Genomic DNA, 13,065 nt, shown 5'->3' on the forward strand with positions numbered 1-13,065 from the left:
CTGGTATGGTACCATTTGTTTTGTTATGTATTTTCATTTTTTGCCTAAGTTTGTTTAATAAATGTTATTTTGGCCCCACAAATGTCTGTATTAATTTAGACATGCAGAAGTGGCATGTGTATTAGTATTAATATTATTAAGTTGTGTGCATTATTTGCAATGTTAAAGTGTGTGACAAGTGCAGCATGTAATGTTCCCTTTAAGCTGCAATGCTTCCAATTGTAGCAGTGAGAAGCGTGTAATTAACAAGTAATGGGTAAAGTATGTGATTGTATTAGGTTCAGGTGACATTGGTTGAGGTGCGTCCGTCCTGATTAGGCGTTCCGATTGCCTAGCGCATGACCGAGTGGTGTCCGCAAAGCAAAAGTAACCTTTTGGACACCGCACATTTCTTCCCTTTTTGTTCGCGTGCATTCGGCGTGCTGGCCGAATGCACGCCTACCAATATATGTGTACTCCCCCGTGTCCGCCCATGTTTCCGCCCAGTTTAGCCCACTTTGAAACTACGCCCCTGTGTCATTCCGCATGACGCCCATAACACACCCCTATTGCCCGAATGTATGCGGTGCACAGTTCTGTACGGGATTAGTGAGAACATGTACGGAGACCATGCGTGGCACATGCGCGTCGCGTTCTCCACGCATGCGCAGACGGCTAAAAAACGCCATCCGAAAGAATGCGGAAAAGTCCGCACCGATCAGAATAAGGGCCTATGTCCGAGGCCGTTATAATAGTTATACCCAAGCCCGGGAAAGACCCCGAACACCCCGATTCATACAGACCTATCTCCCTGATTACCACTGACGTTAAGATCTTGGCGAAGGTCCTGGCTATTCGGCTAAATAGTGTGATATTGTCCATTATTCATCCGGATCAAACCGGCTTCATGCCGGGTATGTCCACCAGTATAAACTTAAGACGGCTGTTCACACATATTCAGGCCACCCATGCTGAGGAAACGTACTCTGCCATTGTTTCATTCGACGCAAATAAGGCCTTCGACTCAGTTGAATGGCCTTATCTATGGCAGGTAATGAAACGTATGGGCTTCGGTCCACAATACTTAAACTGGGTCCAGCTGTTATACCTCCGCCCGATGGCCAGGGTCTCTGTCAATAGCCATGTCTCACCTCCCTTTGCGCTAGGAAGGGGCACTAGACAGGGATGCCCCCTTTCTCCTGGTCTTTTCGCTATAGCTATTGAACCGCTTGCTTGCATTCTTAGGACACACCGGGACATTGTTGGGCTCCAACTGGGTCAGAGGACGGACACAGTGGCACTTTATGCCGATGACTTACTTCTCTTTTTAAAAGACTATAGACTGTCTGTACCGATTGCCCTGCAGCTGATGGAGGAATTTGGCAGTTTCTCTTGCCTCACTGTGAACTGATCCAAATCCTTCATGATGCCCCTGCGAGGCTCACCACCGTTGGCCCTGGGCACTCCTCTCCCACTTAGCTGGGTCTCCCACTTCAAATATCTGGGGATTATTATCACCAATACTAGTCAGGACTTTATTCCTAGAAACCTACATCCACTGCTGTCCGTCATCAAGGACAAACTGTCGGTGTGGACCAAGTTGCCCCTAAATGTCATTGGTAGGGTCAATTTGGTAAAAATGATCCTACAGCCTAAGATAACATATGTCTTAAATCAGTCCCCGGTGTACGTGCCTGCTTCCTTTTTCAGGCACCTAAACAGCTTACTGTCTTCACTGATATGGGCTAATAAGCGCCCCAGAATTAGTATCAGCACCCTTACTAGGCCACGGACAGATGGGGGTCTAGCTCTGCCACAATTCAGACTATACTACTACGCTGGCCAGTTCTCGCATCTTAGGCATTGGACGCAGGACACTGACCAGAGTTCGCTCCCGACCACATTTCTGCACCAAATATGTCCTGACATCACACCCACGCAGCTACTACTGGGTGGGAGGATACCCCGGGGTGCCCCTCCTCTGGTGGTTCAGGCCATCAAGATATGGCAGGAGGCCCAATCCTTGATGGGATACACGGCTATAGACCCTGGAGCTCCCCTCTGGCATTCTACCAAATTACCTGAACTTCTCTGCTTGTCGGGTAGGAGTCTGTGGTCGTCTGGGGGAGTGGTGACGATTGGACAAATATATGAGGCAACCGTGTTAAAGTCCTTCCAGCAGCTAAGGGAGGAGTATGGGTTGTCCCGGGTGCACTTCTTTAGGTACCTGCAGCTGCGCCACGCCCTAAACACCCAGTTTAACAACGGCCCCCCTGTGCTACTAGCCTCCCCGGCAAAAATATTCCTGGCTAATCTCGGACAGGTCAAAACCATCTCTCTGGCCTATTCATTTCTGTTATCCTTTTAACATAAGGACTCGCTTCCCGCCTTAAAGGCCAAGTGGGAGATCGATGTGGGTGCCTTTGAGGAGGAGGAGTGGGAGGAGACACTGGCATCACCACGATATGCCACGGTCTCCGCAAGATTTCAACAAGTCCAGCTATTTATTATACACAGAACATATCTAACACCATGTACTTTGGCTAAATTCGGTGGACGGGCCTCTTCGGCCTGCCCAAAGTGTGGTTTCACACAGGGGAACCTATGGCACCTCCTCTGGGAATGTCCCCTGGTTAACTCTTTCTGGGTGACGGTTAGGTCGGTCATTATGTCCACTGGGATATCTGGGCAGACCCTGACCCCCAAGATGTGCATTTTGGGTAGTAAAGCAAATACATCACTAAATAACACGGAGGGACAATACGTGACCAATTTGTGTTCCCTAGCTAAAGTTGTCATAGCTAGGCATTGGATGGCTAGCTTGGGACCCACGGTGATGGAGTGGAGAGCTCTGGTTAACACCACAGTACAGCACGAAAAATATGTATACATGTCTCGGGGCACCCTTCCTAAATTTGACAAGATATGGGGCAGGTGGTTGGAGTCTCCGCACTCCGCACATATTTGATGATACAAGGCTGGGCTGCAGTGTTGATTGTGGACGCTGATAACCATACCGCTCACATTCATCCAAGAACTAGTCAACCTAAGACTACATACTGATGTACCACCCTGAATGGGATTGAACCCCTAATATGCACATTAATTAGTGACTAATGTTCTCTCTCCTTCTTCTACTTCTTCCTCTTTTCTTCTCTTCTATCTTTTGTTCTCTTAATGTATAAACTCAAAATTAGCAAAAAATCAAATATTGATACTCAGTCAGAATAGGATGGCGATATCATCTCCTTTTCTATCAATTGATTCTTTATTGTATTTTGACACACATGTAAGGTGACGATACTGTATGTAAATATAATGTACATTTTGATACTCTATGCTTGACTTGGATTGACCGATTCACATGCACAATGTTTGATTTGCTGTTCTGTTCTGTATGTATGACCTGCAAAATAAAAACACTTTATTAAAAAAAGAAAAAAAAAATAATTTAAAAAAAGCTATGAAGTTCCTTAGACAAAAAACCTTATGGTTTCACATGTTCTATTAGGGCAGGCATGTCCAAACTGTGGCCCTCCAGCTGTTGTGATACTACACATCCCAGCATGCCTTGCCATAGTTTAGCATTCTCTAATAGCAAAACGGTGGCAAGGCGTGATGGGATTTGTAGTTTCACAACAGCTGGAGGGCCATAGTTTGGACATGCCTGCATTAAGGCTTCTTACACATGATCTGACATTTCAGAAACCTGTTGTAATTCTTCCACTCAAACTCCAAAAAGCAATGAAATTCCGATCATTAAGGCTGGCGCCTTAATGGACGTGTTCCTTGCGCAATACAGATATGGTACGCCATCACAGTCTGTGGGTAAATGCAGATTCAGCACTCTCACAGAGTGAGATTGCTGTCACTCACACAATGGCGGAGCTGCTAATTCACAGATTTGTGTGCTCATTGGAATACACTCATGCAGTCTCTGCAACTGATGGTCTAAGCAGTTATGTGGTGCACCCATCCCACTCAGTGCCCACACACATCCCATTCGAGCACCACAACATTTCCCCCTTGTCAGTGGCGTAACTATAAATTTTGCTCCCCCAAGCCAAAATTGTTTCTGGCGCTCCCCCCCCCCCCCCCTTGTATGCATTCCATAGTATGCTACACGCCATAATGCCTATTACATATTGTGCCCCATAAGTGCGGCTTACCTACATGTGCGTTGCCAGGAGGTACATGCTCGATGCCAGGGGTTTCATGCTCGTTGCCATGTGTAATACCCCCATAGTAGATACTCCTTTTACAGACTTGTGGGGTATCACTGAAAGTGGGACATATCTGGGGACCGGGACCCCACAAAGAAACTTTAAAATGGAACCCACAGTGAAACATTAGGAGATCTCTAAACTGCCTGATGTGAGAAAAGGAGTGTGTGAAGGGTAGCCCACCCCCTATGTATGCCCAGTTATTTTATTAAACAGGGGGAGGAGGGCTGCCTATTTTCTCAGTCCCATGCCCTATAACTTCTATCAAGCCCACCTTGGTGTGCTCACATCTGATGCTGCCACACCAGACAACTGGTGAATTTACATTATTTTTCAAGAGGGGAGCACAGCCCCCATAATATGCCCTGTATTGCAGAGTATTGCAGCGGAAGGGGAAACATGGCAGAGTGGTGCAGCAGAAGGGCCTTGTGGAGACTCACCCTCTGTTGTGGCGCATCTGCCCCCTTCGATCTCCGGCTGCTGTAATCTTCAGCGCTGCCCGGGATGCAGAGCACCGCTCCAGGCTGCGCACTTTGTCCAGGGCTCCGGGTCGGCGAAGAACCAGCTGCAGCCCAGGTCCTTCCTTGTGACTTCCTCTGCAGGCGCTTTCGCTGGAGAGGGACGCCAGGGTCCTTCATAGAACTCTGCAGTTATCCTTCGCGGTGTCTGCGCACCCTTCTGTTTCTTCTGAGGCATGAAGAAACGGAAGGAGGAAGAATGCTCCTCCTTGTCACGCGCGGGTTGTTCCTCCCTGGGCTCCAGTCTTCTGGCTGTTTTCTCCAGACAGGCTCCCTCTGGGGCATTCCACGGCCATTGGGGGTCCTCTCCTTCACCCTCCTGGGTCCTTACAACAGCCAGGGTCATCTTTGGCTCCAGCACGAAGCGTGAACCGTGCGGTGTGGCCACAGTGGGCTGGTGGAGGCTGATTCAGTATGCCCTCCTTTAGAGTGCCCCCCTAGCTTCCCCCTTGTGTTACGTTCCTGGCGGCAGGCGGCACACCATGTTAGATAATAATTGTCAGTGTCCCGGGCGGATGCCGGCGGCCATACAGCCCCCGCTGCTGCTCTCTCCCCCAAGCAGTGGCGGGGGCTGCCTTACGCTAGATACGCCACTGCCCCTTGTTCCAACATCCTTCTCACTCCATACATACATCCATCTCATTTAGTATACACATTTAGCTCCCTCAATCATTTTGGTTAATTGCTAAAACTATAATACCCCATCTACGGTCTATGCATCTACACTTTCTTCCATTATACGCTTCCATGCTGCTCTGTCTTCCCCAAACCTATACTAATTTATCTGCACCATCTGTCTTTCCCCATCTGTGCCTTGTCTGTACCACTGTTTTCTTCTCTCTGTGTTGCTCAGTGTTTCCCTCTTCAACATCACTCTGCCTCCTCCCATACATGCCACACTGTCTTCTCTCCCATCTTCCCCAGTTTTCTACCCATGTATGCCAGTGTTTTCAACCTATCTTCATCTTTACCCCTCACCCACACCACTCTGTCTCCCTTCTGCATAATCTCCCTCCTATCCTCACCACTCTTACCACATTCATTTAGCTGACATTGCCGGAAAAGTAAGGATTGAGGTCACTGTTAGGGCTATTGCCCGAGGGGTGGTGGTGGTGGGGTGTTAGCCCTAGCCAATCCCCCAAGGATTAGGCCTAGCTGCCACTCCCAAGGGTAGGTAGAAACACTTAACCCCTCTAAGATGCTCTGCCCCCATTCATGCCACTGTTTCTTTCTATCTGTGCTGCTCTGTTTCCCTCATCCACACAGCACTGTCCAACCATTGACACTGCTCTAACTCCTCCAACATCTGTGCTACTGTTTTTCCCCCATCTGCACCATTCTCTTTACCCTATCTGTTGCACTCTGTCACCGCCCTCCCCCCACTGCATCACTTTGTCTTACCTTCCCCCATCTGTTTTCCAACAGTCTGTGTTGCTTTGTCCCCCATCAGTGTTGCTGTGTCTTCCCCCTAGCCACACATCTCTGTCCCCCCATCCACACAGCTCTGTCTTCTCCCTCCAATCAACACCACTATTACCTCATCTGAGCAGCTTTGTCTTCCACTTCGACCTTTGCATAAACTGCATGTGTGTATTCCAATGAGCACACAAATCTGTGAATTAGCAGCTCCACCATTGTGTGAGTGACAGCAATCTCACTCTGTGAGAGTGCTGAATCTGCACTTACCCACAGGCTGTGATGGCGTACCATATCTGTATTGCACAAGGAACATGCCCATTAAGGCGCCAGCCTTAATGATCCGAATTTCATTGCTTTTTGGAGTTTGAGTGGAAGAGTTACAACAGGTTTCTGAAATGTCAGATCATGTGTAAGAAGCCTTAATGGGACATGTGAAACCATAAGGTTTTTGTCTATGGAATATATATATGTATAAGGGGGTGTGGCCTATAACTCACATCAAGGAGGGCGGGGGTAGAGTGGGGTGACCCAAAGCCTCTACTGCCAGTATCCAACTTAAACCCTCTGGGCAGTACTGTAACATGTTTTTCATCCACAATAATAAGAAATTGTACAAACCATTTTGGCATTAGGAATGCAAAGAATAATGTCAGATGTACGTATTATTGTTTAAAATGCATTCATCACTCATTAATAAAAAATATCATCAACCTAGTAAATGGAATTGATAGAATGTAAATTATTTGCATATTTTATTTGTTTCATTACTATTTATTTTTTAAAATACTGGCTTCAATAAATTATATAAATATTTGTGAATTTCCAGAATATATAAACCTATTACAACTATATGTTCAAATATAGATAATGTAAATTGTTTTCACCTATATAAAATTGTATGACAGAAAATAATTAGTGCCATTTATTAACGGAAACGTGAACTGCAGCCAATCATCCGAATCACCCTTTGCTATGATTAAATGTTTATTGATATACTACCATAATCCAATTCAAGCTTAATATACAATAATAATGCCTCAATTTATGTAAAAACATAATTAAAACACCTTAGAAATGTATTTATTAATTATTATCTGCAAATAACATTTTGAGAATTTAATTCAAATGTAACTAATTATTAAAAAAATGTATGAGTCCACAGTAAAAATACAAAATAACTTCAGAAACTAAGTAAAAATAATAAAGTAATGAACTGCTTTGTATAGGGAATGAATTAGACCTACCTATACTTCGTAGTAATATATAAAAGGCACCTATAGTAGTTGCACAGTATAGTTGGAGTTCATAGATGTAAATAATGTAGCAGTATTTAGTATTGGGTGGAAGTAGAACCAGTGTACTGCTGCTCTGACATGCACTCTAGTAATAAATGGGCATACAGGACAGTATCTCTCCAACCATCCAGTGGTCAGAAAAATTTAGTACCAATCATAAAAGTGGTACCCCAGTGGCGTAAATTCATCCAAGTTGCCCGGAGGCAAGATGAGTATTGGTGCCCCCCCCCAAATAGCTCAATCAGTCAGGTGTCTGTCTCCAGTAAGGTCATGGGATCTAATTCAGGGTGTGATACTTGCAAAAATGATGTTAGAAGGAGGAGTCAGCCACATTAGCAATATCAACTGTTTTCAATTAACTGACTCAAACTTGATGGGGATGAGAGGTGCCCCCTTGGGAGCAGGAGCCCGGCGGCAGATGACTCCATTGCCTCCCAGAGTTCTGCCTCTGTGGTACCCGCTGAAATTGGTGATTGGGTGGTATGGTTCTAGTTTCTAAAAATATTGTTATTTAAGAGCATATTATAAAGACCGTGTTTAAAATGTACTTCAAGCATCTTGTTTCCAAACTGAAAACATAATCCCTGCCCCTTACCATATGAAGCATTCACACAAATGTAATGTTGTCACCAAACAGCATGTCTTCTCGAACCAATAACATATTCCTGAGTTTATTTAGCAAATCATAGACATTTTATGAGTAGTGAATGCATATGCAGCCCCCTCTTTGTGTGGGTATATGCCCTCAGAAGATTCTGGCACATGGCCATGGTCTACTTAACATAGACGCATCAAAACAGATTTGAACCCTTTTCTCAGTAATTTCCCTATTTTAAAATTGTATGTCTCTGGGAAAATGGCATCGGTTCCATTTCCTAGTGATTTCTGTTCTAAAGCACTGGCGGAACGGTAAGCTCATACTTGCCTACTCTCCGGCAAGTTGTGGGTGACTTCCGATTCCTCAGGTATTTACCTGCACCTATGGTGGAATGAGGAGGAGATTATACTGAGAACCATATGGAGGGGGAGAGCTAAATGACACTAAATCACGTCATTTCACCAGTAATTTGCAGAGTGAGCAGCCTGGACCCCACTAATTCACACCCTGTACTCATTATAGATTGCACATGTTGCCAATTATGCTTTACCTGCTCGTTCTGTACTAATAGAAGCGTTGTACTTTTATCTTATACAAAGTTGGCCTTGATATTCAGCAAACCTTCAGTGTTTTCTATGTGGGGCCTCAGAGAGTTGGAGCAGGCGTTGGAGATGAATGGAAATCTGAGAATTCAATCTCAGGCAAAAACACTGGCACGCCTAACTCTGGTGAGTATACTTACTAGTGCTTTGCCTATGCATTGCCGTTTTCTGGTTCCAGTTAATAGATCGACAGGTACAAGGACAAAATGGACAAAGGTCAAAATGCACTAGGTCAACATTGATCCATGTGGTTTATAATTTGGAATGGTAACGTGCCCAAAGCTCACTCGCCATGCAATGGTACTCATTACACTAATTGGCTGTCCATGCTGACAGATGTTAAATTGGACACAAAAAAGTGAAAAACTCATATTTTCATGTGTTGACCTTTGTCATGTTGACATTTTGCTTGTGTCAACATTTTGTCTGTGTGGACCATTTTCACATGTCAACAATGTCGACCCTTTGATCGGTACCCGCTGTTTTCAAGATAATTTTTCAGTGATATAAAGTACATTCTCATACAGGGACTGATTGGGTGTACTCCCATTACCGTAGATCATATGCACATCCAAAAATAAATATCCCAATGGTTCCCAAACTTTTCTGGATCAGAACTCCAAAGAGTTTCAGATTTTTTTTCACAGCACCCCTAGCTCAAACATTTCTTATTGAGAAATCCAGACAAAAATATTAAAAACAAGCAAATGTGTATTTATGTCATCCTTAGGTTCAGTTATGTGATGAAGGACAGAATTCACTTCTGTTTGTCCTCATGGTTTATGACTGGAAGCCACAAGAGCTGGGTTTTCCTATTACAATGACTATAAATAATTTGAATTGGTCCTGGACTACCAACTCAGAGCACTCCTACAAGACACTCCAGGGTGCCACAGTACTGGTATTATTCATATTTTAATGCATTTTTACTAATGTGCAGGTTTTCAAACGTGGAAATTTTGCCCATAGTAAACAATCAGATTCTACAATGGGGAAGATCTCTATTTTTTTTAAACCCACACTTTAGTAAATATAATCCTTAAATTTAGGATTCAGCTTAGAGATGTAGGACTGGGGGGAAGGGCAAATAAGTTTAAGATTAAAGCATGGAGTCAAGTCAGAGCTGAACACAACCATATACACTAGATATTGGGTATGTGAGGCGATGGGCTGCACCCCAAACAACTGCTGCCTAGGGAATATGTGCTGGAGTGTTCCCTGGACCCAAAATGGTATGTAGATGGTAAGTATTCGCACAAAAATATCCTGGGTGCAGTTAAAGTTCAAGCGGCATTTATTTATACAGAAAAATATAGAAAAAAACCTGATAATATTCAAGCAATGAATATAGCAATGGATACACAGTATCTCACCAAATTCTGGTGGTGAGTGTCATGAGGGATAATAGAGCATGAAATAGTGTAATACTAGTCCTAGCAAGTTCTGGAAAGCGTAAACTGTTTGGGTTATGCTCGTGCCAGCATGCTTACAGGGATTAAAGTGAGGGGAATGGGATAGAACAGAGTTCCACCACCTGTAATGGTAGGGGGAAATCAGGTCCACCTTCACCACAGCCCTACACAGTATCTCCAACAGAAAAGCCTGTCTCAGTGACTCCTTTTTCTGGCACGGTGTATGTGATGTCATGCTTTCTCAGCCACTGAAGGGAGACAGATCTGTGTGTAAAGGGGACTTTATGTGTACATTTTGTGTAAGGGGTACTTCTGCTGTGGGCATTATGTGAATAAGCAGTACTACTGCGGTCATTATGTGTAAGCAACACTACTGTGTGTCATACATATAAAAGGGGTACTACTTTAATAAGGGGACACTATTGTGTGTTATAACATGAATAAGAGACACCACTATGTGGTGTAATATGAATTAGGAGTGCTACATTTGGTGTAATGTGAATATTATTGTGCTGCTGTTTAGCATAATTTGAATTGAGGGCACTATTGTGTGATCACACCCATGGCAATCATACATGAGCAGGGAAGTCCAGCAACAGAGCATTTTCTCCCTGAAGAAGAGGGTCAGGTAGGCAACCCTGATATAGTATTTTCTGTTATAAAGGAAAGGTGCTTTTGTATTTATTCAGTTGCCTTTCTGTAAGTGATTCCTCGTGTGGTACTGGCTACTTTGCATTGATCAGTTTTTTAAAATGGGTAACTAAATGTTAACTAAATGAAAACTCCAGTCACCCTCATTATCAACAATGTCACTAGTCAACTGAATGATGTGTTACATACTAGCACATAATCATGCTTGAAGCATTTACACTCAATTACATATATATATATATATATATATATATATATATATATATATATATATATATATATATATATATTGAGTCCTGCAATCTAGGTGATTCAGAATTTATGCATAAGAGCCTGCAGGTGCCCCACCATAATGATTCCACTGTGGCTGATTCATCTACAAGCGATCACCGATTTATGAAGCATCGAGAAGTCCCTGTTGTTGAGCAGGAATTTAGGAGACTGATAACTCTATATATATTTTATTACATTTGAATAAAGTTTGTAATTTACATTTAACGAAAACCACATGGTTGATAATAAATTTTCATTGTAATTAATAATCCACCCCACAAAAATTGTCACTTGTGTGTCTTTCTTATATATATAGGCTGCCTCAACTTGCAGACAATAATAAAAATTGGGATGAGAGAATGTAATCATCACTGCAAAAATAAGGAAGCCTGTGGACATGAATGCTGTGAGTCTGTACTTTCTTAACTGTAGGAAAATTGAGTTGAAGGGGTAAAGATAGTGAAGGTCATTTATGGAGCGCATAATGTGGGTTCCACAGCAGAATAGGGGTATGGGTCATTGGGTCAACCTAATTCAGGTCAACAATACATTGGGTCAACCTAACGACTGTGTCCCCAGCTTATACCACTTTAACACCAGCCTAATTTCCCGGGTTGGGCCCGGGAACAACCCACGACTAGCACTGGTTTGTAAGGTTTCTCGGGCCAAAATCCCGGGAAAATTTGCCGGGATTTCAACAGTGCTATGGAGCAGGTTCAACCCGGGATCCTGGCCGGTGTGAAAGGAGTAGGGGGTACTAACCCGGGTTGCCGGTCCAAGGTTCGGGTGGTCAGGCTGGGATCCACTCAGGTGATGGGCGCAGATGACAGGACAGGCAGCAGATGAAGCTAACACAGCTCTCTGGCGCCCTCACTGCAGCCATAGAGCTGCCTCATCTGCACCCGCCATCTAACCTGTCATCTGCGCCCGCCGCCTGTGTGGATCCCTGGCCTGCACCGAGGACCAACAACCCGGGGTGAGTACTGTCTACTGTACTGCCTCCGCCATCATTCCACCTCCTCCCCGCCTCCTGCCTGCACCAGGAAATGCAGGAACTTTTCTGGTGTGAAAGGGGCCAACCCGGGAATGAACCGGCATGATCCCAGGGCCGAAATCCTGGGTGGGTGCCTGCATTTTCTGGTGTGAAAGGGGTATTAGAGACCTTCTTGTCGTGCTTCAATTAGCACCAACTGTACACTTTTCCAGGACACATGATTTAAAGAAAATGCGGTACTTGTTTCCTAGCATGGCGCCCGTCGTGGTACATCGCATGCCTTAAGTTAAGGTACTTAAGACATGCGATGGACCCGATGGACCCGATTTTCTGTCTTTAACTGGCTCAATTGCCGGTAAAAGTGAAAATCGCATTGATCGCGTCCATCGCGGCCCCTAATAAGGGGCCGCGATGCGACCGACGCAATCAACGTGATTTCCCCATAGGGAACAATGTTAAAGTAAAAATCAGGTTGATCGCGTCCGTCGCTGGCCATAAAAATGGCCCGCGATGCGATCAACCCGATTTCACATAGGTGACAATGTTAAATGGGCCAATATGGCCCATTTAACATTGAATATGTGTAAAAAGCATGGTTAATGGCCCCCCAATTTTAAACGCCACCCCGCTATTGACGCCAACCCGAAGCGTGGCGAGCGCAGCAGTACGCGTCCTCCGACCTTTTCATACCCCTACTATCCACATCGGCGTGGAGTTGAGAATAAAAAGTGTGGCGAGCCACCGAGCCCGAAGCGTGGCAAGCGCAGCGAGCGGACGCGGATACCTGTAAAGGTATCTGCGTCCCCTCGCTGGGCTTGCTGCGCTCGCCACGCTTCGGGCTCGGTGGCTCACTGCGCTCGCCACACTTTCTATTCTCAACTCCATGCCGACGTGGATAGCAGGGGTATGAAAAGGTCGGAGGACGCGTACCGCCGCCCCTCACGGGCCATCTCCGCTTGCCACGCTTCGGGTTGGCGTCTATAGCGGGGTGGTGTTAAAATTGGGGGCCATTTCAAACATCAGGGGGGGGTTCTAATACAATGGTGTGATTTGGGTCATTTCACATTAAAATTAATGCAAAATCGCGTCAATCGCATCGCA

General features: G+C 44.9%; 1 protein-coding gene across 10 annotated transcripts in view; it reads left to right on the forward strand.

The window, feature by feature from the left end:
* HFM1 (helicase for meiosis 1) overlaps nucleotides 1-13,065 on the forward strand; it is a 166,941-nt gene that overhangs the window by 102,467 nt on the left and 51,409 nt on the right. For all 10 annotated transcript variants that reach the window (XM_083157114.1, XM_083157123.1, XM_083157124.1 and 7 more), the window contains 2 exons: nucleotides 8,632-8,760; nucleotides 11,287-11,376. In XM_083157114.1, the coding sequence (XP_083013240.1) occupies nucleotides 8,632-8,760; nucleotides 11,287-11,376 (219 nt within the window). The remainder of the gene's footprint in view (nucleotides 1-8,631; nucleotides 8,761-11,286; nucleotides 11,377-13,065) is intronic.

The sequence above is a fragment of the Crinia signifera genome, chromosome 8 (assembly GCF_055691185.1).
Source record: "Crinia signifera chromosome 8, ASM5569118v1, whole genome shotgun sequence".
Taxonomy (NCBI): domain Eukaryota; kingdom Metazoa; phylum Chordata; class Amphibia; order Anura; family Myobatrachidae; genus Crinia; species Crinia signifera.